Source organism: Dicentrarchus labrax, unplaced genomic scaffold (genome assembly GCF_905237075.1).
Source record: "Dicentrarchus labrax unplaced genomic scaffold, dlabrax2021, whole genome shotgun sequence".
In the NCBI taxonomy this organism is placed as follows: Eukaryota; Metazoa; Chordata; class Actinopteri; family Moronidae; genus Dicentrarchus; species Dicentrarchus labrax.
Window position 1 is genome coordinate 1020001 of NW_026136718.1, and position 26403 is coordinate 1046403.

The window sequence follows — 26403 nt, forward strand, 5'->3', positions numbered from 1 at the left end:
GCGCTGAAGTTGCAGATTGCAACCAACTGAAACTCTGGGACTCGACCAAGCGTGAAGGAGAAACTACAGTGGCTGCAAAACTCGTAATTAGCGCTGCCTCAATCCCTGATTTAATGCACTTTCACAGGGAGTCTAATGATCTGTAGTCGCTTGATTACAGAGTAAAGTCAATGTGGGTGTTGTCTGCATAATTATGACAAATTGTTGCGAATAGTTTGAGCTAATTGAAGCATGTAAATGTCAAATAAAAGCGGACCAAGGATTGAGCCTTGGGGAACTCCACAGACATTGTAATTTTGTCCAATCATTATAGTTTCCCACAAGTTTCTACAATCATAGCAGTCACCTACCAAATGAGCCATACGCTGCCAAACTACTAATCATTTTATTCTCACTGGAACAAGTTGCCTTTTATTTTTAAGTTATTTTATTTTTGCAATTTTTACTTTCTCCCACAATTTCATTGCAAAGAATGGCTAAACACATTCCAACATGCATCTCAATGTTTTAGAAAAGCTCCAAAAGTCCAAAACCCCAAAGATATTCAACTTACAATGATATTAAACAATGAAAACAATCAAACAATTGTTCGATTCTCAGAATAGTTACAGCTCAGTTGTCTGTCTATCTGCTCTATTTGAAACAATTAAGCACAATGTCTGAAAGTCAAACCTAATTATATCCTGTAGTATTATACGGTCAACCATATAAAAGGCAGCAGGCCTTTTCCAAGTAATGAAGTTGTTGTATAAATACTTTTGTCATTTTCTAAGTAACTCAATCTGTTTTTAGATTGATTTCTTTCCTTCCCAGCAGCCATTGCTTCCAGTTCATTTCTATTAAAGTCAGCTTGCAGAGACTTGAAACTTGCTGTCGAGAGATAATCTTACAGTAACTTGTAAAATATGCGTAAGGTTAAACCCTAAAGTAGTGTTTTCTCTGACGATTTCTGACAGTCGATTTATTTCCTGGCGACGTCCTGCGGCTGCACCCACCAGGCCTGCTGAGGACGGAGGGAATGAACGCATCACACGCCACGCTGCTTACATTCCCCGGTTCAAACAACACACACAACAACAGACAACAACACACACACACAGAAAGAAAAGACTGTGTCCGCTCTCCAGATGGGCCCTGAGCCCTAACAGGCCCTGCCAGCAACAGCTTGCACTGTGTGTGTTGAAAACAAAGATGACGGATTAAATATCATGTGGCGAGGTGGAGCGAGGGAGGGACCCAGTGGGAGAGAGAGAGAGGGAGATGATTGGCCATTATTAGGGATAATGGAGAACTTGGAGGAAGATCCGCTCTGTTGTTGTCGGGCTGTTAGCGATGAAGAATGGCTCCTCTCTCCCTCCTCATCCTCCCCTCTTACACTACAATCAGCAATTTGCCTTCTTTATAATGTATTATGGCATGCATTATACAGTGTGCATTAGCATATTATATAATGCTGTGAGTGTAATGATTATCATGGTCTGCTAATACTCCCACAGTGTGTGGAGCTAACAGTTAGCTTAGATCTGCAGCTTCTGGGACTTCACATTCGATTAAAAAAAGGTTGTGGCAAGAAATCAGTCCTGAAGCAGAATGCACTCAGCTAAACAAGCCACCAACCAACTCTGTACACTTTCCTCAGTATTTAGAATAAGACAGAAAAAACAAATACAGAATTTGTCGTCATATTTTCGATGAAATATGAATTTTTTTTTATGGAAAGCACGTAAATGTTAAACAGTCCTTCGAGCAACCATTGCAGTTTCCCACAGTTTTCACCAATCATTGCAGTCCCATGCGAATAATGAGCCAAAGGTTGCCAGACAAATAACTAACAATCGATTTTTTATGAATTATACAAAACATGTGCAACTATTGTTCAGACCAAAGACATAAACAAAGACATAAACACAGATACTAACACGTGTCAGGTGACATTTCTCTGTCTCATCGAGGTCACGACCTCTTGTACCCGACCTCTCCACCTCCTCTGTTTCCTGTTCTTCCTCTTCCTTCCTCCTCTCCTCTCCTCTCTCTGCCTGAGCGAGCGTCCTCCACACACGGCGCTGCTCTCAGGATGCTTAATGAGCCCAATTAACTTATTTACAACGAGGCAATCTGTAAAAATACGGCTCAATTGCATTTGGCCGGGCGGAACGACGAGATGGAGGCACAAACAATGTTGAGGATTAATCAGGTTTCAGCAGCAGAGAGGCGGGAAGGCGGGCGAAGGGTTTAACACACACACACACACACACACACACACACACACACACTGATTGGCTTTCTCTGAAGGTGGATCATTTATGTGCTGAAGGCAGGTCAAGTCAGTCAGACCGTCACTGTGAGACTGACGAGTTTTATGTTTTGATCTGATTATCCAGACAGATACACGCAATGGAATTCAGTTTGATCCTGGAGGCAAGCAATATACAAAGGTCAGAGGTCAGATAAAGCAGGTCTGCCTCCATCCTCACAGACAAAACAGTAACCTTGATTCAACTCTGAAAAACTACTTTTCCCCCAAAATGTCCTTTTCTATTTTTAGCTGTGTAATATAACTGTATTCTAATCTATGTACACCAAATCTTAAATCCTGAACCGACTGAATCAGCAGCTTTTCTAATAGCTCCTCACTGCTAACTGAAAACGCCCTCATCAGTTAATCTGGGTAATCAGCTGTGATACACAGTACGTTACATGCTGGTTAAAAGACTACAAACGCCACAGACGCTCTAACAGTTAGATAGACCTCTAACATCAGCATGAATGGAATGAATGGCTGCCTGGAAAATGTTGGAAAACTTTACATTTGCACACTTTTGAAACAAAAATACAAAGTGTGTCGTTAAGAAACTAAAACTTGTAAGTTTGGAGCAACAATGTCTCGTAGAAATGACGTTAATATATTACAGAATTGTTTTTCCTGATTACATTAACGTGACAAACAGGGAAGGGATTTAAGAACCGGTTCCAAATTGTCAGATTCATCAGAACCGTATGCCAGCGATGTTATCACTTCCTTTCATCAATGCCAGCACTACGCTGCTGGAAATATACAACAACGGTCCAAAGTTTCATTTCAGGAAGAAAGTGGAAGAACTGTTCCTACACTGAGTACAGCCTCAGAGAATAACTCCGCTGTGTGGAGGCTGAAAACTTGTGTAGGCACACAGAAAATAGATCAGGAATCAATAAGGAGAATCGGACCGATATGTGGAATTGATAAAGGTATTGGTATTAATGAAATCTGATCAGTTCCCATCCTCAGGAGCAGTTTAATAACGCTGTGGTCAGATCGGATACTTAAGATACGCTCACATATTTGATGGAAGCTAATTAAACACATTCAACACATCAATGACCTATGAATTACTGATACGTTCGAAGTTAACATTTTTGCAACCTACCAGATACTTACATCCTCATTATGTGCACCCCCTTAAATAAACATGCCTTAAATAAAGGCATGTTTCAGATTCATTATAGGAGAGTTTTAAACATTTTAGTGTTTGTTTTGTTCTGGAAAAGACTTTAAAACACTGCTCAGTGATTGAATCCCGACTGCTGTACACAGATAGTACATCTGTGTGTGTGTGTGTGTGTGTGTGTGTGTGTGTGTGTGTGTGTGTGTGTATGTATGTACACAGATCAATGCTGTGACTCTTCTGATAACTGAACACATGAATTCACATTACATGACTGTTCAGGAGTCTCATTGATCAGCGGGCAGCGACGATGCTGCAGTATGAACACACACACACACACACACACACAAAATGAGGAGGAGGAGCCAACTATATACATGTTTTAATCAATATGGAATCAATCAAACTATATGTGATCAGAAGAGAGCAGCATCAAGCTGAACTGAATCCACTTATTTCAGTTCACATACGTCCTCGTTAATGAACACAACACTCTTCTGTTGATTCAAATCCAGAAATATTAAAGTATCAATAATCCAGAAATATTAAAGTATCAATAATCCAAAAATATTAAAGTATCAATAATGTGTCGTCCTGCTTCAGTGGGACCGGAGAATAAACTGCAGACAGACCGAGGAGGAGGAGGAGGAGGAGGAGGGAGTCCTACCACCTTAAAGACGGCTGGCAGAGTGTGATTTAAGTGCAGGGCGTGAAGGGGGTACAGGGAGGAAGAGGAGGGGGGAGGTATGTGAGGGAGGGCGGGGGAGGCTTTAATAGAGCCTGCAGCTAATTGCTCCGGTGGCATCTTAAAGCCCGTCTCCCCCAAAAGCCCTTGGAGCCTGAATACTGCTGCTGACACAGGAGGAGAGAGGAGAGGAGAGGAGAAGAGGAGGAGAGGAAACAATAGGAGAGGATAGAGGAGGAGATAAGGGAGGAGGAGAAGGAAAGGAGACAGGAGATGAAATGGGGGAAGACAAATGAGAGGAGAGGTAAAACATGGAAAGAGGAGAGAGGGAAAGAGTGAAAGAGAGGAGAAGGAGGTGCAGGGAGGAGGATAATGAGTGAGCAGCAGGAGAAGAGGAGCTGGAGTTTCTCCTCACGCAACCAGAAAACAAACTGAGGCTGCCGCCGCTGTGAGTTATTCCTCAGGTCAGGAGAGAGCAGCTCGGCTACAGCCACACAAATTATCCTCCTCCCCTACTCCTCCTCCCCCCTCACTGCAGAGGGAGGGATGGAGGGAGGAGGAGGAGGAGGAGGCTACAGGGGTAATAATACACCCCCTAAGCCTGTCATTTCAGCTCAGCCCGGCGCAGGACCGGCCCACAAAATAGAAATATCACTTTCTCTCCTCCTCCTCCTCCTCCTCCTCCCCCCCTCCGCCACAACAACTCCTCTCTCCCCTGAATGCTGAATCACCCCGGAGGAGGCGTGAGGAGGAGGGAGTTAGAAAGTTGGGGGAAAAAAAGGAGGGAAGGAACTAAAATCTAACATTAAAACCTGAGACAGCTCAGGACGAACTGAGCGCGTGCAGTGGCCACGCTGCACCTTATCTGTCATCGGCGAGCAGCCGGAGGGAGTCGGCTCTGCAGAGGAGGCTCCGGCTCGCAGGCGTCTGACTCAGGAAACGTTGAATATACATAAAACATAAAGAGAGAGATAGCTGCAGCCTGGAGCTCCTGCAGGGAGGACATCTATTCAAAGATCCTTCAGACCCACTGGGTCTACTGGGTCTACTGGGTCTACTGGGTCTACTGGGTTTACTGGGTCTACTGGGTCTACTGGGTTTACTGGGTCTACTGGGTCTACTGGGTTTAGCCTGTTAGCTTCAGTCTCACTGCTGTTTATAAAGTATAAAACCAGGTTTTATGTTGACGAATGAAGCAACAGAAACTGATTTAAAGCAAACGTGTCTTAGTTTATTTTTCTTGAACGCAGCAGATCAGCTGCTCTCAGGGTTCCCGCGCTTTTTAACACATTCCAGGACCTTTTCCAGGAGTTTTTCTTGACAGTTCAGGACAGCACTCACTCCACCCTTTGAACTCCACAGTAGGGGTCCGCCAGCACCGACATTCGTACTTCTGCTCACTGTGACGTCATTTCCTTCAGTATCTTAAAATAATCTCTAAAATCTGTCTTCTGTTTTCTGTATTTCTGGACGCTCCAGAAGTTATTTGAACATTTTTACGTTAATTTTTTAGCTCTAATAACTGCAACGGCAATGGTGGTGAAGACAACAACTCCCATGATCCCCTAGTGGCAGAAATTACAGACTGTACGTTTAATACATCTCTGATATCTGAATAATCTGTGCAGGTCAGCTGGTTCTATCAGGAGCAGAGACGCTTCCGGACTCCCTGTGTGCAGCGTTTATTAAAGGTGTGTGTGTGTGTGTGTGTGTGTGTGTGTGTGTGTGTGTGTGTGGGCAGAGGGAGGGCCGTTGACCTTGAGGCCGGTCGGGAGCTTCGGTCATGCCTACGTGTGTGTGTGTGTGGAGGCAGGGGTTGTGACAGCTCGCCAACCAAACCCCGGCACTCCAACATCTGGTTCACATCTCCAGGAGATCCTGAAACCTGGAAACCCTCCTCTGCAACCGCCCCCGCTGCCTCCCCGCCTCAGCCGACCCTCTGCTCACCTTCCACAACAGAACCAGCACATTTGTTGTTTTGAACCATAAATCCACCACAAAATATCAGCAGGAGGATTAAATGGGAGGAAAACAAAGTGTTTTTTTTGTGTTTTTGTTCTTCGCTCCAGTTTTTTCTGCAGATTCACACGACCTCCGAGTCCTCCGAGATCCTCCAAAACCTGCAGGATCTTTAGAGGAATTTCCACAAATCAGTCGATGCTGCAGGTGAACATCTTCGCCGAGAGACTCGCGGCCGGAAAATAAAACAGCAAAACCGAGGTCAAGGAGCGGCGCATCGTTCACACACGATGGTGCGACCTGCGAGCTGCGAGGGAGCGTCTGAGAGCGCCGCTGATGCTGCCGCCGCCGCAGAGTGGAGTTTTAATTGGCGAGGAGAAAGGCGAGTGGTTCGACAGCACAGATCGCTTTTATCTGCACCACAGAGGCTCTCTGGATTAAGTCTCTCTTCGGTCTGGCGGCCATTGTTTCAGAGAGGGGACAGAGGGGGGGGGCAGCAACAAGTTATGCAGATGAGATGTTAATTAGGCGAAAAGTGAATGAAGTCTGGACCAGAACAAACCAGCCTGGAGGAAGACAGTGTGGGAATGAGGAGGCAGCTGCACTCCTCTATGTTTATTCATCCTTCTCTCCTTTCCTAATTTCTTCCCTTCTTCCCCCCCAACTCTTTTCTCTCCTCCTTTTTCATCCTGCATTCCTTCATCCGTTCACCCATCTTTACTTTATTCCTTCTTTCTATACCTCCACCGCTCCATCTTTCCCCTCATCCCTTCATCCTGACGTCCCTTCTTCCCTCCTTCCTCTGCTGCTACAGTGATGAAGACGAGGATGACTCCCCCTCCTCCCTCCACGGTGGAGGGAGCACAAGAGCGGAGAGGCAGAGGAGCGATTGACATGCTAATGAGGAAGAAGAGAAGGCGACGGGATGTTGTTGTTGTTGTTTTTTCTAATTTCTTGTTTGTTCCGAGTCAGAGGGGTGAGGTGTGGGGGGGGTTCTCCTTGTTCTAGGCTACACAATAGAGGAGGCCAAGGATGAAGGAGGAGGAGGAGGAGGAGGCTGAGGCTTGGGAACCTCCTGAGGGCTGCTGGGAGAAAACAAACAGCCGACCAATAGCTGATGTCACACGCTAAGATTATCAATAACTGTTCACGGAAAACTTTTAATGAGACCCTCCTGAAGCACGAAGTAACAGACTACATTACCCATAAGCCTCAGCAAGTAAGAACTAAATGCCTAACCGCTGAGATGTTCCAAACACAACAGCATTACAGAAAGGATCCCTCCAGAGATAGACCTTCAGAATATCACTATCACTCTCCACCAGACTCCAGAGACACAAACCCACATTTTACCTTCAGATCATCGTAACTTCATTAAAGTGAACAGAAACAGAACAAAACTCATTAAACCGTCTCTGTTAGTGTTTCCAACAATCACCAACTCTGGTTTGGTGGAAATAAATCCTTAATTCACCGACGTAGATGATAAAAACAGCAGTTTCAGTCGGAGCAGACCGGCTATGGAAACAAACCACAGAGAGGCTGCGATACAACACAGGCAGAGGGAGAGAGACACCATGTGACTCTGTGTCTGTATATAGAGAATAGCTGTTTGCTGTATTCATGTTTTAATCTATATATAAACCCTTTAGATCACTCATTAGTTCATGTGGTTCTTGTGTGAGGCTCGGTGTTTGTACTGATCAGAGACTACAGGGGGTCTCTGGGACACGTTGAGACTCTACAGAGTCCGTAGATGAGGACTGTGTGACGGAGCGTCCAGTCAGCAGCTCCTCTCCTCTCTATCCGTCCTCCTGTCTGTTTGTCCTGCAGTGCTCACATAAATTCTTCATTGTTTATTAGCTGTCACTTCCTAAATAGTACTTGCTGCGTCTTGCATACAGGCCCGAACCCCCCCGGGAGCGAGGCAGGGAGGGAGGGAGGTGTGAAGTTACAGCAGGGACAGACGGGAGAAAACACATTCACCTACGTGACAACATTCAAAATCCTTCAAATCCTGTTTTATTCCACACGAATCCACCTTATGGGGCTCAGTCTGTGACGTGAACCTTAAAGCACTGAGACATAATCCTGAATGCTTGAGTGGATTTGTATACTTTGAAAATCCCTTAAACTTGTCGTATTAAGGTGAAAAACAGCTGGAATCAGTCGCTTTGGGATAAAACAACTGAAAGGAACCAGTGAATGTTACTTGCAACTCAATAAATGTGAACTGTTTTCTGAATTCAAGTTAATTTGAAGCATTAAACAGAGATTTATAGGAAACTTGGGTTATATTAAGGGGGATTAGCAAAAACAAATCTCTTCAGTAACACAGTTTATTGCCCAGTTCTGCATTAAATACTGTAAATCATATGACTGGATGATAGTCTGGATCTGAATCTAATTGAATGCTTCATAAAGCAAAAACAAACTCCTGCGCAGCCGAGACACGCCCTGATGTTTCTATCAGCTGTCTGACGGCTGCTGGCTCGCCGCTTTCATTTCTGTTCACAATCAGCAACCTCTGTAGCTAACAGTGCTGCAGTTCCTCTAACAGCCACTAGAGGCTGGCTCCAGTAGTCAGTCTCCATAAGGCCCCATATTAAAACTTTACAGCAGAAATAAACATATTTACAGCCTGTTGGTCTCTAGAGCTAATTTCCCTATTGATGACAACTGTGCAACTCCCCCCTTTAAATTATATTAAGGTTCAAAGTTATGTATAATTGAGCTCGGGCTGTTTTCAGTAACCAGACTTCCCTCAGCTCCACCTGTCGGGACAAAATGGTGACGGCCAGAGCCGACCGCACTGAGCTTCACAGACCCATGGACTACGTCAAGTTCAGTTGTAAAAAGTTAAAAGTAAAACAATCTTGACCAAGTGGCTTCAGTAATTTTAAGTGACACTGAATAAAACACCAAGTAAAAAGTACTTAATCAGGAATGTTTCTGTAACTTATAAAACTGAGTTAGTGTCACTTTTAATTAGCAGTAGAAGCTGCTTCATCAATTATCTTTTTGAACTTAAAAGAGTTTGTGTTGCCTAAAATCTTGGCATTACGTTGCACTACGTCCCAGAGTAGGTAAAAGATGATAAAGTGCCCTGTTCGTGCTAATCTTAACTTTAACTAAGCTGTTTCACCATGAACGCATCGCAGCCTCGTCGGTTCCGAACCTGCTCTAAAGCCGACCTGTTTTGTGACTTCCGTTGGAGGACTTGTTGAGGCCGAAGATAAACCTCCAGATCTCCAGATGATGAGACAGGAAGTGGACCAGCTCCGTCCTGCAGCTGAGCGGACAGCGAGCGTACAGAAAGAGCATGTCAGTATATTTTAGAGGACACAGCCTTGCCGAGTGTCCGTTTTAGAATTAAAGCGTTTTGACGGTATTAGCTTATAACTCCCCTCCTCCTCCTCCTCCTCCTCCTCCTCTTCCTCCCTGCTTCCCTTCTCTCTCTGCACCCTTGAAAGCCTGCGGTGACCCAGGGATGTGTAAAACGGGGCGGCCAAATGAATTGCTCGGGCACTCGAGCTCTCCGAGCCATTACGGCGAGGAGCTGCCCTACCTGTGTTGAGTCAGCAGTCCCGCTCACTCTATCCGTCTAATGGACAGCGCAGGAATTTAATTAGCAGGAAGCCGCAGAGCGGGTTATAGAGGGGGGAGGGAGGGGGAGAGAGAGAGAGCAGCAGAGGGAGAGGAAGGGAAGGTCCTGTGTGTGTGTGTGTGTGTGTGTGTGTGGCCATCGAGCGGTCGACCCCTGCTGTCATCCTTTGGAAACCCCGTCCGTCAGCGGGACGATCTATGCTCTTATCATCAGAGTCCTGTTTGTTTGTCCTACAGAGGGAGGCAGACAGAGGGAGAGGGACGGGGTGAGAGAGAGGGAGAGAGGGAGAGAGGGAGAGGACTGCCTTGCTCCGGGGCACTGTGGTGCAGCAGTGAGATGTCAGCAGGGTCAAACAGCTGATGGTTTGTGTGATACAGTTCATCTGCAAAAAGCAGATAATTTGTGACTCTGCACCTCCTCTCCTCTCTCCTCTCCTCTCTCTTCCTCCCCTCTCTCCTCCTCCTCTCCTCTCTCCTCTTCTCTCTCCTCCTCCTCTGTCTCCATTCAGAGTCTCCTCACTCAGCGACTCTTCTGTCATTAGATTGTGCTGCGATTCACAGAAGAACGGCAAAAACAATGAACGAGGAGGTGGTGTTTTTTTTTCCAAGTGTGGGAGACCCCGGGGTGGTGGGTGAGGGAGGGGGTGAGGGAGGGGGGTACGTTTTACCAATTAGCTCGGTCACCGGGGCCCACGTTCCCAGACACTTTCACGGCTTAATCAAGTGGAGCTTTTGTCTCGTCTCTGAAAACAGTTTTCTGCTTCGAGTGCGTGAATAAAACGGAGGCCCAGGCGGGGTCCGCCTGTGGAGGAGTCGGACACACCGATCGCACAACGTTAACGAGCTGACGACCAGGGAGAGCGCCACACACACACACACACACACACACACACACACACAGAGGCGGCAGCAGCTCAATAAAAGTGTGGTTTCCATTCCTGAACCACCTGATTCTGTTCAGAGCAGCTCAGCCAATCAGCATCAACCTCCTTTAAAGGGTCACGCCACCACTACAGGTCAACTCTCAGCACTGATGTCAGAGTGATGTCATCAGTCTTGTAGAGGCTCTGTATGAAAGATACGATCCTGTTGCATTATGGAAAATGTAGGCTCCAGTGTTTTTGGAGTTTGTTTGGAGGCTAGGTTTCACAGTGCTAGCACAAAGACGTACTGAGGTTTCATACTGCGCTGAGGTTGGGTTTGAATTCCTGAACAAGCTGGAAAGTCTTTATGGATTTTTTGGACACATTTTGGCTTCTGATGAAAAGTAAACTGAAAAAAAGCTGCTAGATGTTGAAGGATCTCTTTACCAGAGAGTTAAATGTCCATCAAGATCTGGAAAATGTGTCAGAAACTCAGACAGAAGAAGAACACTGGGAACTTTTGTCCATTTCTTGGCTCTGAAATGGTGAAACACGAAACACTGAATATTGGCTTCCAGCAGCAGTTTGCAGGAGGAATTCTGTCCTGTTGGTGTGAATGTAAAGAGTGCACACAGCTCAGTGGGTAAATACATCAGAACCTCCATCACACACACTTCTCTTCACCACTCGCGTCCTGGATCGCCGCTGACTCATAATTTTTATAAGTTTTCCTTCCCGACCGCAGCGGCGTCCACGAGATAAACAGTGAGGGATTCAGGCGGCTGCCAGCGCCTTGTGGCTTGGCACGACGAGCCGCCACAGCCTCATTATCCCCGCTCTCGCTTTTTATTCACCACGACACCCCCCCTCCCCCAACCGCCCACCAACCGCCAACCACCACTAACACCCCGAACCCACCCCGACACATCGGCTGGGCGTGTAGACCGAGGGCAGCGCTGGAGAGAAACAGTTCAATAATTCAGTTATCAGCTCCCCAACCTCCACCTCCACTAATCCTTCACTTGTCAATAATTAAAAATGAACATCTGACGGTGTCGACTGCAGGCGCACACACACACTCACACACACACACACACACACACACACACACACACACACACAGAAAACAACAAAAACAAAAGAAAAGGCGTCCTGGTTTCACAGAATGAGCTCTTTGTGTGCTTCACCTCCTGGACTCGGGCCAAAGAGTCGGACAGTTTTTCCTCAAATATGCAAAGAGCTCGACCCTCAGCCCGCAGTCTGACTGATGCTCTCTCTCCCCTCTCTCTCTCTCTCTCCCTCTCTCTCCCTATCTCTCTCTCTGCTGCTCCTTCATTTTGCCTTTTTTTCCTTGAGTTTTTTTTTAACTTTCTCTGTTTTCTTTCTCTCGGTGTCGTGTCACTCCTCCTACGTGAGAAGGTCGACTTTTTGCTCTAAAAACGCTCAAAAGGGTTTTTTTGTGTGGAGTTTGTGGACTTCGGGAGGCGAAAGCTGAAAAGCGAAGGATCTGCGATCAGAGGAGATATTTTTAACGTTTCTTTACACATATTGTGTTTGGGTGTACGAGGACTCACGCAGCGCTGCCTCTCTCTCCTGCCAAGTCTTCCCTTAAAAACTGCTGAATATTCAGAGTATAATTAATCAAGTAATCATTCTAATCAGATTCTAACTAATGAGCCACTTTAGTCCAAGAAAAAAAAGGACACAGAATCATTAATAACATCTCCATCTTATCGCAGATATCCTGTGTCACGTCTCGTGTTTTAAAATGCATGAAAGCATGCTTTTATTCTGAAGGGTGAAGAGTTTTTTCACCTTCTTGTTCTGTATTTAATCTCAGTGAGTGTTTCTTTACAATCAACTGCTGAAATAAAAAGATTTTTACTGTGATTTAGTTATTTTATGTCATGTCACATAGTTTGTTGACCCAGAGAACGTCTCATTTGTAAATGATGGGAAATAATACAACCTGCAAGCAAAGTGTATTTTTAACAGAAGCCCTAAACAGTCATGGATTCAACATTTTTCTGAGCCTTTATCTCAAGATCACAAGTTAATTATTTTGTTATCTCAGGATAACAAAAGGCTGATTTCTAGAAGATAATAAAAACGTCTTAATATTGGAAACTCCCCCACAGAGCAGCGTATATGCTCCACTCTTATGAATCATGAAGTGTTTATTATCCCGCAGTCTTGAGAAATTGGCTTTTTGTTTTCTCAAGATAACAAGATAAAGTAACCTGTTATCACGAGAAAACAGGCTTTGTTAACCCGAGATAATGAAAGAATTTGTAATCTTGAGGCATTAAAAAAATACACTCTGCTAGCACGTTCTATTACATTATATTATTAGTTTCGAACTTTTATTATGCCATTACTTTGAGTCATTCATTATCTCGTTTTCTTGAGACAATTAACCCGTTAGCTTATATAATTTACTTCAAACAACGTCAGTAAAAAGATGTTTAATCGTAGTAAAACTATCTGAGGGATATTGGACCTTTCCAGCTGCAATAAGACTAACGTGATGTTTGTTTAAATGCTTTTCGTTGATGCTTTTATTCAGGACACGTCTGATTCTCCATCCAGCAGGGGGTGACGTTACATCGTCTTACTCTCTACTCTCTACTAATCTGCCGGGGTCTGTCTGAGGATTCTGCCTCTAAAAGACATTTTTCCTTGCCGCTGTCTCCAAGGTCTTGCTCATTGTGGTACTGTTGGGTCTCTGTAAATAATGTTATAAGGAGTTCGGTCTATTTGAAAAGTGTCCTGAGATAACTTCTGTTATGATTTGGCGCTATACAAATAAAATTTAATTAAATTGAATTGAATTGAATCTTTTTCTTCCTTTTTCGCACTGACGCCGAATCTCCTTTGAACCGGGCGCCGAACCAAGAGGCCGTTCAGAGCGATCTCCACCAAATGTAAAAAACATGGCGCCGTCACTCCGACCTGCTTCTTCTTCTTCTTCTCCTCCTTCGTCTATTTTTCAGCAGCCATACGGCACTCTGGAGTTTCTCTCCCTCCACCATCTGTGGAGACTTTCCCTGCAGACGCTCGCAGCTGTCCTGGTTCATGTCGACGTTCGCTTCACACAGCAGCGTCCCGACGGCCTCGCACACAATGGGAGAGTGTGTGTGTGTGTGTGTGTGTGTGTGAGAGAGGGTTTGTGGGGTTTTTGGCAGACAACTCATTCACTAAGCCTTTCAAGATGGACGGACACCCAGACAGACAGAAACACACACAGATTCAGATTCAGTAAGAGGGAATCTAAAGCCTACGGAGGTCATATAAAGGTAATGAAAATAATAAGTGAGTCAAAAAGAAAAAAGAAAATCCACAGATTTCTTTCTGTGTGGTCAGTAAATCGTGCAGCTCTAAATCTAAAATCTGACTGTGAGTTCAGCAGGAAACAGAGTCAGAGGTTAATTTCTGCTGTATTTTCTTAAGGAAACGACAAATACTGGCAATGTTTGAACTTTGATGTGGTCACTGGAGTGACTGAAACTGCTGTTTTTATCATCTACGTCGGTGAATTAAGGATTTATTTCCACCAAACCAGAGTTGGTGATTGTTGGAAACACTAACAGAGACGCTTTTAATGAGTTTGATTCTGTTTCTGTCCACTCTGAATGAAGTTACGATGATCTGAAGGTAAAATGAGTGTTTGTGTCTCTGGAGTCTGGTGGAGAGTGATAGTGATATTACGGCTGTTTGTGGTTAAACTAAAGGTCTATCTCTGTAGATCTCTATCGACGTTTCCCGAAAATGTCCACATCTTACTACATCTAAAGGATTTATTTCCACCAAATCAGAGTTGGTGATAGATGGAAACACTAACAGAGACGCTTTTAATGAGTTTTATTTAGTTTCCGTCCACTTTGAAGTGTGTTTAACAATTATCAGTCCAATTCCTAGTTTTGTCAGTGGAGTCTGGTGGAGCCTGAGATGCTTGTACTCTAGTGTGACATTAATAACATTAATTAAGAATAAAACCTTTACATTTTTATACTTCCACTTCATTTCAGAGGGAAATATTTTACTTTTTATTACATTTATCTGATGACTCAAGTTACCTGCAGGCAGAAACTCTTTATTAGGATGCAATAACCTTTAGAGATGATGTAATACTTTAGAATACAAATACTACTCACAGGTTCGCTCATCAATACTTTATATTTATTCCATTAGTTCAGTGTTGACAGAATAAAAACACATCAGATCTGGCTGCATTCTACATTTACTACCAAGAATGAGAACTTGTAAACTAATGAAAACTTTACTTTAAATGTTTTAAACTCTGAGTCGCAGTAAATGTTTTTGACTCCTTCGTTGTTACATTTGATTAATTAAAGGATTTAATCTTCTTCCGTTTTTTTTTTTTTTGCAGCTTTCAGACGACGCAGAAATTAAAAATCACAGCTTGATTTTTTTCTCTGTTTTGTTTTCAGTCTCAGAAGCTCCGCCGCAAACGAAACACTGAACCGGAGCCAGACACCATTTTGTTGGCACGGCTGGCACGGAGACGGGCAGAGTCTGTACTGCTGTGGGGGCGGGGGGGCATGGGTGAGGGGTCTGTGTTGCTAAGGACCCCCCCCCGAATCATCAGGACGAGGGGGGGTTGTCCGTAGCAACAGAGACAGTGATTCTCAGCAGCCGGCGACGCAGTTACATTCCTGCAGGACGAAGACGGCGAGGATGACCTTTAGAGGACCGAGTGTGTGTGTGTGTGTGTGTGTGTGTGTGTGTGTATGTGTGTGTGTGTGTGTGCGTGTGTGTGTGTGTGAGAGAGAGAGGAATGTTCCCGGGTGGAGAGAGAAGACACTCAGCGATGTGATGTCACTTCCTGTCTTTTGGATTAGCTGACCCTGGCGGGCTGTGATTGGTTTATTTGGTGAGGTCCAATCTGACGGTTGGAGCTTCATCAGGAGAATAAAACAACTTGACTTCCTGTTCCTCCCCCAAAGTGAGGACTAAAACTTAAATATTGCACATCGAGTTAAAAAGTCTCCAAACTTAAATTTCAGGTGGTAAATTCATCCAGAAACGTAACTTAGTATTTATTGTTCAGGTAAGTTGAGTGAATGAAGTTAATAATACCAATTCCATTAAAACTAGTTTAACAAATGTTATGATGAAATTACTCAGTTTTCTACCACTAAAGCAAATCATTATATTTTAATAATTGTATAAAGTCAACTTAAAGAAAATAAAATTAAAGAAAACAATTATTCAATAATTCATTGTTGAGTTGGCTTCAAAAGTTCTTTTATTAAGATATGTACCTGTTTTACAGTGCAGGTCCACCATGAACTGGACCAGGTCAGACTCTATTTTATATCAGGTCTCTTATTTTGAAAATGAATGTATACAGGATGTGTTACGGTCCTGGTTCTGGTATCCTTGAATCTTGGAAGACGAGGAACGAGGACCAGAATTCAATTTATTCCTTTATTATTATTTTACAAAGTTCAAGTTCAGACGCTATAAATCAACACAGAGGCTGAGTGTGTGTGTGTGTGTGTGTGTGTGTGTGAGAGAGAGGTGTGTGTGTGTGTGTGTGTGTGTGAGAGAGAGAGAGAGAGAGAGAGAGTGTGTGTGTGTGTGTGTGTGTTTGTGTGTGTTGATTGTTTGTGTTGTGTTCAGGGATCAGTCGGCTCTAACACCCTCTCGTGTCGCAGCAAGAGCAGAAATATGTTCCAAACTGGAATATTTGCAGGGAAATCCGCGGAGAGCTCGCCGTTGACAATACACTTTAAACCGGATTACCTGACTTTACCACGGCGCGCGCCGAGGGATCAGCTGATATCTGCCTCGCTGAGGGGGGAGGACGGGGGGGGGGCACCGACAGCAGCAGCAACCTGAAGGCTCTGAACTGAACGTCACCGTTTCATATCTCATGTGTTTGTCTCAGCTGGGGTTCCTTTAAGATGTTAAATCAACAAGATGCCTATTTTAAATCATCCATCACACTTGGTGTTACTCTGAGCTGAATTTTAAACACTAAAAAGGTTGCTTTTTATAATTTAAAGATTAAAATATGTATAATTTCTACATTATAATCATTAAAGTCATCTACTCCGTCTACCCCATTAAAAATCACACAATCCTGCTGGACACAAGATGTCTCCTCGCTCAGTGTAAAGTTCGGTTTCAGATACATCACACTGTAGGAACAAGAAGAAACACTGAGTTCTGACTGCAGGGCGACTAGACTACTGACCTCTGCACTGACCTCTGCACCTAAAGCACTCTGTACTGGATTAGCTTAAAAACACTGACAGGCTGCAACTAGAATTTAACAAAAAACTGTAAAAGAACGTTTTACCTCCATCCTGGAGTCATTACACTGGATACCTGGGAAGTTTCACTTGATCTTAGGCCCTAAATGGTTTATCTGAGTTTGTTCCCTTATAGGTAGTTTAGTGATGGTTCTCTCAATGTACCAAAAATGACCAAATATGGTGACAACAAACTCTCATCACAAACAAGACAAGAAACTTCTGTTAATAGTTTAAATAAACAGCTCAAAATTTACTTTTATGATCTCACGTTTAATTGATTCACCTCGTTTTTACATCCTTGCTGTTATTCCTCACACTTGTTTTAATGGTTTTTATATCTTATGATCATTTTAACCATCATTATTAACTTGTTTTATTACTATTATTATCATTTTTATCTCTTTCTTTTATCGCTCCGGTTTTTAATACCTAATTAGTTTCTCCAGTGAAGCACTTTGAGCTGCATTCTGCGTTATGAAATTATAAATAACGTTTATTATTATTATTATAAAGACATCAATATTAGGGTGTTGCTTTTTCTCATATGATATAATTATTATTATAACAAACCTTGTATATAGTTACTTTTTTATACTTTGATTCATCATATTAATACTGTTTAATCTTTATATTATGTAATCTATAGATTGGATTAAATAAGATTGAGTTTGTTTTTACAGTGTTACACTGACTTCTATCTTTTCTGGACATTTTTAATAAAAAACGGCATATTTCCAGAGCGACTTCCTGCACGCGGTGGGGTTTATTCTTCCTCTGTGTGAGATTTGTTGCTTCGGCCCGCGGTCGACCTGCTGACACCCGGGGCGTCGACTGTGTGTTGGGCTCTCTGAACGAGCCCAGAGCTCGCTGACTGTGTGTGTGTGTGTGCGTCTGTCGGAGCTGCTGTGGATGTTTGGTGGGTTTGGGGAGGTGTGTGTGTGTGTGTGTGTGTGTGTGTGTTGGGTTGGGGGTGTTCCCGTGGTCACAGTGTGTACTTCAGGAACCACAACAGAGCGTGTGGTTTTACACTGCGCTCGCCTTAAACAGCTTCCACATGACGAGTGGTGAGCGGCAGCAGGAAGAGGAGAACAAGAAGAAACATAAAGCGTCTGAAAGAGGAGACGAGCCAACGGTCACCACAGACGTGTTGGCAGATTGTGTTTCTCTCACACAAGCGGCCATCTTTGCCATCGTTACAGCACTCAAACTGCCCAGAAATCAGTTCTACATTCAAATCAACTTTCACTTTTGGTCCTGAAGCACATTTCACTACTACAACAATAAAGTCTGATCATCTACTTCAACTGCTTTACCAGGTGGGACGTTCCTGTAGAGCTCGACTGCCTCATCGGATACAAGAACGCCCACTTTTTCTTCTTTACTTATTTTTGTAGCAATCTAGTGGCCATTTCCCACAGATAAATGCATCTTGTACCACTTACTTGGTAAAAGACTATATGTCAAAACAGCTGACGTACGATAAAAACTATTTAGAGTTAACTGATCATCCAAATCCCCAAAATGGAAAAAGAGCCGCGGACACAGGAATCAAAATGGAGTCTGGCGTGTAGTTCAGACTGAGAGGACGGCTGGTCAGTAACTAGTTCAGAGACGAAGCTCCAAATCTCTTTAAGAGCTCAGGAGGACGGAGGGAAGTGGGTCAGACGTCTTTACACACACACACACACAGTCACGCACACACTCACAGTCACGCACACACACTTGCTGTTTGCTTGCTGTCACCCTGCAGGGTCGTACACCTTCATGTCTGCAGCTCGGACCCTCGGCTCATTATCTCCCCAACGCACAGATATCCTCCAATTGTAAGTGCGAGGTGAGATGATGTCACCGCTCCGGCCAATCAAAGAAACCCGTCCTACATCTACTGTGGCGTTCCCAACGACACCAGGAAGAATAAGAAATACAGCAATAATCAGCTCTGAAGTGATTGGAAACAGCTCTAACCGAGTTTGGAAGTATTTCCATTTTGTGCCACTTTAAACTTTTACTCGAGTACAGAAGGAAATATTTTCCTGTACTTTTTACTCCATTAGATTTGAGTGACAGCTGCATCTGCAGATGAATTTATTTATCTTATAAAATATGATGTATTGTTAGATAAACATAGTTAAATTTAGTGTTTGGCTCTGTGCTCAGTTGAATTGGTGGTTGACTGCTTTCTCTGTTTCTGAGGCAATGATGTTGACACAATTAAAGGAACATGATCATTTATGATATTGATATTTAAAATACTCATCTGAGAGAAAACTGTTAAAATGCTGTTAAATTATTGCAAAAACCCAAAACAACCAATCAGAGCTGAGGAAGATAGGAAGACACTTTGGGTTGGAGGCTTGAAGATTGTTGATTTGCTGCTATTTACAGGAAACAATCAGCAAATTATGACAAGCTATTTTTAAAGACGTTTCCTCCTGCAGCTTTAAATAGTAACAAACTGTTCCACCTGCAGGGTGTCAGTGTCTATCAGTGGATAATTTATTATTATCTGAATATTCTTCTTCCACTAAAACACAGCAGCTGGAGACAGAAAGAGTGTTCGTACTCTCTCCCATCGACACACCGCATTCTGACGTCAGCGGACTGAAACCAGCTCGCCTCTAACTTTAATATAAAACTCGCTCCGTCCAACTTTTATGATTCCATCTCTCTAATTATGTTTAATTGACTTTACTGCGCACATAAATATTATCTCATCTGTAATAAATGTTAACATCTTTATTTCTGGCTGCGATGCTTCTAAATCACAGAGGAGACGAAGTGCCGGAGTCGACCTTTCTCCACCTTTTGTTCACCGACCGGCCGCACTGCACACCGCTCGCAACCAGCAACCAGCCCTGACCACGCCCCCTGACTGTGTGTGTGTGTGTGTGTGTGTGTGTGTGTGTGTGTGTGTGCGCTTCACTGCCTGCTAATGAGGGGGGAGATGTTTATCCTAGAGGTTAAATGGCCTGATGATAGGGGTCGCGACCTTTCAGCACGTGTTGAGCGTTCCTGTGATAGTGACACCCACCGCTGCAGCCACTGTGCACGAGCTCGTAAATCAGTGAGAGGAGAAGGGCGGGGGGGAGTGTGACCTTTGACCCCCCCAACTTGTTCCTGAGAACACACACACACACACACACACACACACACACACACACACACACACTGCTCCAACGTATGAATGGAGGGTTTGCTGCCTGTGAGTGTTCATGGTCGACTGCAGTGAGTGAGAGTCTGTTAATTTGAAAAGCTCCACCTGTCAGACGCTCAGCGGCTCCTTCCTGTGCAGCTGGTTACCGTAGTTACGGCTGGAAACGCACACGCTGGATTTACCTCAACAGCGTCGCTTTCGGGTCTGTTTGCACCACAGCTGGTTGAACATTTTAACTCGTCTCCGTTACGTGGCATTTAAAGTTAAAGTTAAAGCTGCACCTGAGAATTTTAGTCATTTTGATTAATTGATTAATAATTGATTTCTAAAGCCAGCAAATAGCTCCAGACATCCCGGGTTCCCACAGTTCAAAGTGCCTTTTTTCAACCTCTCACACTGGAGAAGCTCCAATCAGAGACAGATTTAAAGTTATAAAATCAACAACTTAAAGGGTTAACTGACTGTCAGCGCTGTTGTTGACCTGGAGCCGTACTACTTCCTAAGATCCTGTTTGGTAACCATGGTAATTAGAGTTAGGACCTGATTTAGGAAAAAAGCCATAACAGATTAACAGTTTCTAAGTCAATGTTTCTATTCTAGACCTCAGCGTTGTGGTTGTCTGCCAGAAGCTGTCATACATTGACTGTTGATCCAGTCTGAAGCCACATTGTTACCATCCACTGTTTAGATCTTGGTGCTTTTTAACTCTAGATTTGAACCGGATGAAGGATTTTAGTCATCGGACGTCTGGATCTTAAGTTATCAGAGAAACAAGCTGAGCTAACGTTAGCAGCAGCTCGGCTCGCAGCCCCTCCGGGACGTCCTTTGTCTGTCCAACAGCGTGGGAGAAGCAGTGATTGTTAAGGTGGAACTGCTTTATTCAGTGTGTTTAAGGTGGAACTGCTTTATTCAGTGTGTTTAGTGGTTTTAATCAGCGGGTCTGTTTGTGTTGGAGAGGAGGAGACCTCTGTGGATCATTGGGCTCCCGGTAGAAACCTCCTGAACCATGAACACTGAAGGAATCCTAACCGGGAGAAGCTGCTGTGACGGCAATGGTGGTGAAGACAACAACTCCCATGATCCCACGCTGCTCCACCACCTCATCTAACTTCATCTTTAGTTATTGTTTCGATGTGAGAGAGCCCCTAGTGGCAGAAATTACAGACTGTAAGTTTAAGTTAAGCAAGAAAAGTTTGGAGCCAGAACTCAATGAGTCTGAGATAATATATAAAAAATGACCTGAGATACAAGAAACTACAACTAAATATGATCTGTCCTGCACAAGTGAAGGTGAAAACAAACTAAAGTCAACTTTAAATCAAACTCAGACTTCGTGTCTTTGAGGTTCCTGCTGAACACTCAGAGGATTAAATAATAAATGGTTGGTAGTACGCTGCGGTTTCCACTGGCAACACTGCTGCTCTTTAGCCAACCCCCCACCCACCCTGAGTCAGTGGTATGGGGATGAATTTAATTACCGACTCGGGCCGCCCCGTCAGACCCCGCCTCTGGCCCTGCCAGCCCTGAGGTCAGTCTGCCTTCACCAGGCTTTTAATCAACGCTGGCGCTCCAGAAAAAAGCTCCGCTGCCTTAAATGAGAGGCAGGAAGAAACCTGATCCTCCTGCATCCAGACCGGGGGGGAGGGAGGGGGAGGAGGGGAGGAGGGGGGTGTCCAGTCTTCTCCCTCTCCCCTCATTCAAAAGACACAAAGTCCTGAACACTGTGGGATGAAAAGGCTTCTGGATCTGGGTGGCAAAAGTCTCCCAAACACAAAACCTAACTTTAGCAGAAGAGTAAATTAAAACATAAACTCGAGAATTGCCACTGCGTTCGCCACAAATTATCCCCGTCCGTGTTTCTGTTGATGACAAGCAACTAAAAGCGAGTTTACTCAAACAGAAACCTCACTGAGATTTTGGCCGAGAATGGGTCGGAGCTGAAAGACCCTCGGAAGAAACCGCAGACCAGCGAATGCAGCACCGTCGGAGGCCTCCAAACTTTTTCCCCCCCGACTGAAGGGAGCTCAGTGTGAACCTGCACACAGCTGATTACTGCGACCGCACAGCGAACACACACACACAGACACACAGAGGAGGGCTGAGAGGCTATCTGGATGGAGAGGAGGAGAAAGGGAGCAGTCTTTGGGCTCACAGAGGCTTTAGTCTGCCAGAGGAAATGATTGTAATTAAGGACGGAGATCTTTCCACAGCGCTCGGCTCAGTGTTTGTGTCTGCTGACGGATCACAGCTGAAACTTTACCTCCGCAGAAACACACCGAGAACTGAGGGAACATCTACATCTAATATAAAAACACTTCTTTTCTTCCTCAACGTTTCTTCATCACGTCAGGTTTTCAGACTTTGTACTCACTGAAACATTCCGATCTTATTCAAATGAGTTCTGAATATATTTGGACCCTAAAAAAAGACTAAAAAAACAGTTTTCCAGTTCCATTTTTTTACTTAACTTTAAAAAACTTCATGATGTATTTTCAATAAATCCAAGTCTGCAAAATTTCTAAACAAATTTTTTTCCAGTAAAATTAAATTTACTCTGTTAAAAATTAACTTTATCAAATTTTATCAGAAATAAAAGTCTTTATCTTTAAACAAGAAACATGTTGATAGTAAAGGTATTATAGGTTCGGTCTGTATTTGAACCATATCGGGGTTTCCAATGTGTTTATCAAGAAATGAAACAACAAATGAACCTGATGCCATTTACAACCTGGTTCTGGGGCTTTTAATCATCATCATTCAACCACATGATCATGTTGAGTCTTTTGTACTTTGTCTTTCTGTCTAAAAGAATATTTTAAGAGACTCCATGGTGGCTTCTGCTCCTGCTGATGATCATGTGATACGATCGAAAGGAGCAGCTACTAAATGGACCATGAAAATGTATTTTTAATTTAGAAAATACTTGAAAGAATTGGCTTTTTATTGGGAACAGGTTGAAATACAGACTGAAAATAAGAACGGTCTAAAGCGATAAGAAGGACATAGTTAGGTTTCAGTTGGAAGAGATCTGAGAGTGCGCCCTGGAGATAATTTTACCCGACTATCTGGAAGCTTTCCTCCTTTGTCAAAAAAACTCCAACAAACTTAGACCGAGCTCTGTGCCAAGCATTCAGAGCGTCTGCCAAACGTCTCCTCCACACGCCTCGGCCACCGCTCGCTGCCGCACGCAGAAATATTCCAACCAGCCAAATTATTTTCCCGTGGAATCAGCCGGAAATCGGGAAACGTGCTGAGCAATCACTCCGGAGATAATTGTGTTTTTTTTTTTAACTGAGCGAGCAGTCCTGAAAGGTTTGCCAGCTTCACCCACCAAACACCCCGAGCCGCTCCGCTTGCAGCCGGCGTGAGGAAGCTCTGGCAGAGACGCCTCCTCTTCCTCAGACTTCTGCTTTACTGACCGCTGATGGAAGTACGCCTGTCTGCAGCAGATAACATATTAGTCTCTGAGACAGAAAGCAGTTCGCTGTGAGAGGATCGTCATCCTCAAACTGATAAACGAGTTGAGAGCAAAAAGTGTGGAGGTGAAGTTTCAGATCGTCCACTGGACTCAGATTGAACGTCTCCTGTCAGACGCTGTAAATCTCATTCAGGAAAATTATGAAAACATTTATTTTCCACAACAAGAATGAAATAAAAAGTGGATGTTTTACAAGAAGTTGGTGTAGCTGCATCCTTCCACCGAAATAACCTTATCTTTATTTACTTATAACGTTAGCTGACGTCACCTGATGGTCGACATAAAAAAGACTTTGACTGAAAACCAGACAAGAAGCTTGTCGACATTTATACAAAGTAGAGGTGTAAGAAAATATCGTAATATTAAGTTTTATAATTCGGTATCGAGTTTTAATTCATAGCTTACATGCGAGGATTTGTGGCAGTCTCTATTCAGCCACTGGACTCTTCCACATACAAGTAAGCACACACTGCCAGCGTAAACAGAAATAACACAGGAGTTATAAAGAGCGTGACGCTAGCATTAGCAAAGCTAGAAGAATGTCACGTTACAACCGATGGCAGAATCCATAAGACACACACACAGCTGAAAAGAAACTTTTTTACACTTTTTTCCTAAAATTAGATTAAAAAGTTGCAATATATCACTTTACTTACAGTATCACATTATATCACAATATATTCAATCGTAAACTCTGTAACATGATACGTATCGTATCGCCATATTCTTGCTAATACACAGCTTCAGTACAAAGTTACTTTCGGCCACTTTATATTTCATGTTTGTAGGAAAGAGTGCAGGATTAACGTCAGGGGTCTAAATCTTCCTCTCCAGGTTCCCTTAAGGAATATCACTGCATTTTGCTGGTCTCAAGCTAAACCGACAGCGAACAATCCAGTTTCTGAAAGATCAGCTGCTCTGCAGAGGAGGAACTGTACTTAGAGGTGTAAGAAAATATCGAAAAATATGCTATCGCTCTGTTTTGCTTTGGGATATTAAATACTCAAAAATACTGCATTGGTTTTTGTGTTAAATGCAACCAGAAAAGTCAACTTTTTAAAAACTACATCACAACATATCACCTTGTTTATAGTATTGCAATATATCACGTTAAATTATCGCAATACGTATCATATCGTCAGATTCTAACCAGTACACAGCCCTAGTAGAGACACTGTTATTAAGACATCAAATAGATCTTTAGCATTTTACTTTAGCCAACACCAATTTACTGATTTATATTTGACATAATCAGCTGATAATTGGCTGTGCAAGTATCCGTCACACTCATCCCATCCATTATTCGAGTCATCAGCCGACATCAACCTGAGTCAACACACATCCTCTGCTCTCAGAACTCTGACCGGCTGCAAACTGTTCGGTCACATACAAGCAATGACAGGATGTTCACCGCACATGTTCGCCACGTTTCCATCGCACACAGAGCGAACAACTGAGCGACAACAAGCTGCTCAGCATCACATCGAACACACTCAAACACACACAGGAAGAAGAGAGTCTGGGACTGACCTGCGTGCACGAAGTAGGCCAGGTAGAGATCCAGCTCCTTGACTGAAACTCCAATGTGATGCGGCTGCACACACAGGGTGGGGTTCGAACACTGAGGAGACTTTACCAGCCTCTCCCCGTCAGTACTTTCGAGGGGAATCCCTTTGAATAAAATCACCATGACCAGGTCCAGCCTCCACACTTTGTCCGCCTGGCGCAGGCAGTCGATCCTCCTCATCTTGCCCTTCTGGTCGGGGTTGGACAGCACGCAACACGGCGCCTTCTTCCCCGTCACCGTCAGCACAAAGTCCTCCCTGAACTCGGGCCGGATGTCCTTGCGCAGTTTGGCCAGGAGGCGCGACGCCCACTTCTGTTTGACCTCGGGCTTCTCGCTGAGCAGCTCGTCCTTCACGGCGCGCTCCTCCTCCTTGGACATGCGCTTCTCGTGCTTCTTGAAGTACTTCCTCTTGCGGGCCTGCAGGTTGAACCATGTGTAGGCGAAGGCCCGGACGTGGGGCAGCAGGGCTTCGATGAAAGGATGGAATTCATCCTGAGGGACGGAGAGGAGAGACATGGTGAGACAGTGAGAGACCAGCGTGTTAATGCAACAGTACAGTCAGTAACTCTCAGCAGTGTCACAGATATAGCGCATATCCTGTTGCTGATGGTCCACAACACATATGTGGTATCTTAAAAGTTGGGATCTCCACAACATAATAAAATAATGTTGTGTGAGTCTGAACGGAGTTTGGCTGCGCAGTAATGAGCAATAACGTTCGGTTCTAGAGGTTGAAACTCATAAACTGCTGTTTTCTGAAAGGATGCCAGTGTGGTGACATCATTTCGACACATTTTCTATTTAATTCAGATGTTTTACACGACTCGCTTCCACACTGCAACATGACTGAGAATGCCCAAAATGGGGAAGGACAGGAAGGAGAGGGTTGGGGGAGAGAGGGAAGGAAATATAAAAAGAAGCAAGGGAAGATGGAAAAACACAACATATAGAAAGGAAGGAGAAACGAAAATAGAGAAAGGGGAGGAAAGAGAAGTGGAAAGCACGGAGGGAACAAAGGAAGAGAGGAGCAATGACACAAAGAAGGAAACAAGGAAAGGAGGAAAAATAACAAAGGAATGACGGAAAAATGAAGGACAGAAAGAAAAAGAATAGAAAGGGTTAAGAAAGGAAACAATAAACGACACAAAGGAGGAAATGACGAAGGAAAGCAGCGAATACAAAAGGAAGAAAGGTAGAAAGTGAGGAAGGAAAGAAGGGAAGAAAATAGGGAAAAGAGGAGGAAACAGAAGAGAAGTGGAAAGCACAGAGGGAACAAAGGAAGAGAAGAGTGATGACACATGGAAGGAAACTAGGAAGGTAGGAAGTACAGAAGAAAAGAAGAAGAAAAGAAAAAGAGAGAAAGAAAGTAAACAGAAGGAATA

At 43.9% G+C, this 26403-nt stretch overlaps 1 protein-coding gene across 6 annotated transcripts in view; it reads right to left on the bottom strand.

Moving 5' to 3' along the window:
• The window catches only part of nfia (nuclear factor I/A), a 181461-nt gene that overhangs the window by 92363 nt on the left and 62695 nt on the right, over nucleotides 1–26403 (bottom strand). For all 6 annotated transcript variants that reach the window (XM_051375613.1, XM_051375609.1, XM_051375612.1 and 3 more), the window contains exon 2: nucleotides 24985–25513. In XM_051375613.1, the coding sequence (XP_051231573.1) occupies nucleotides 24985–25513 (529 nt within the window). The remainder of the gene's footprint in view (nucleotides 1–24984; nucleotides 25514–26403) is intronic.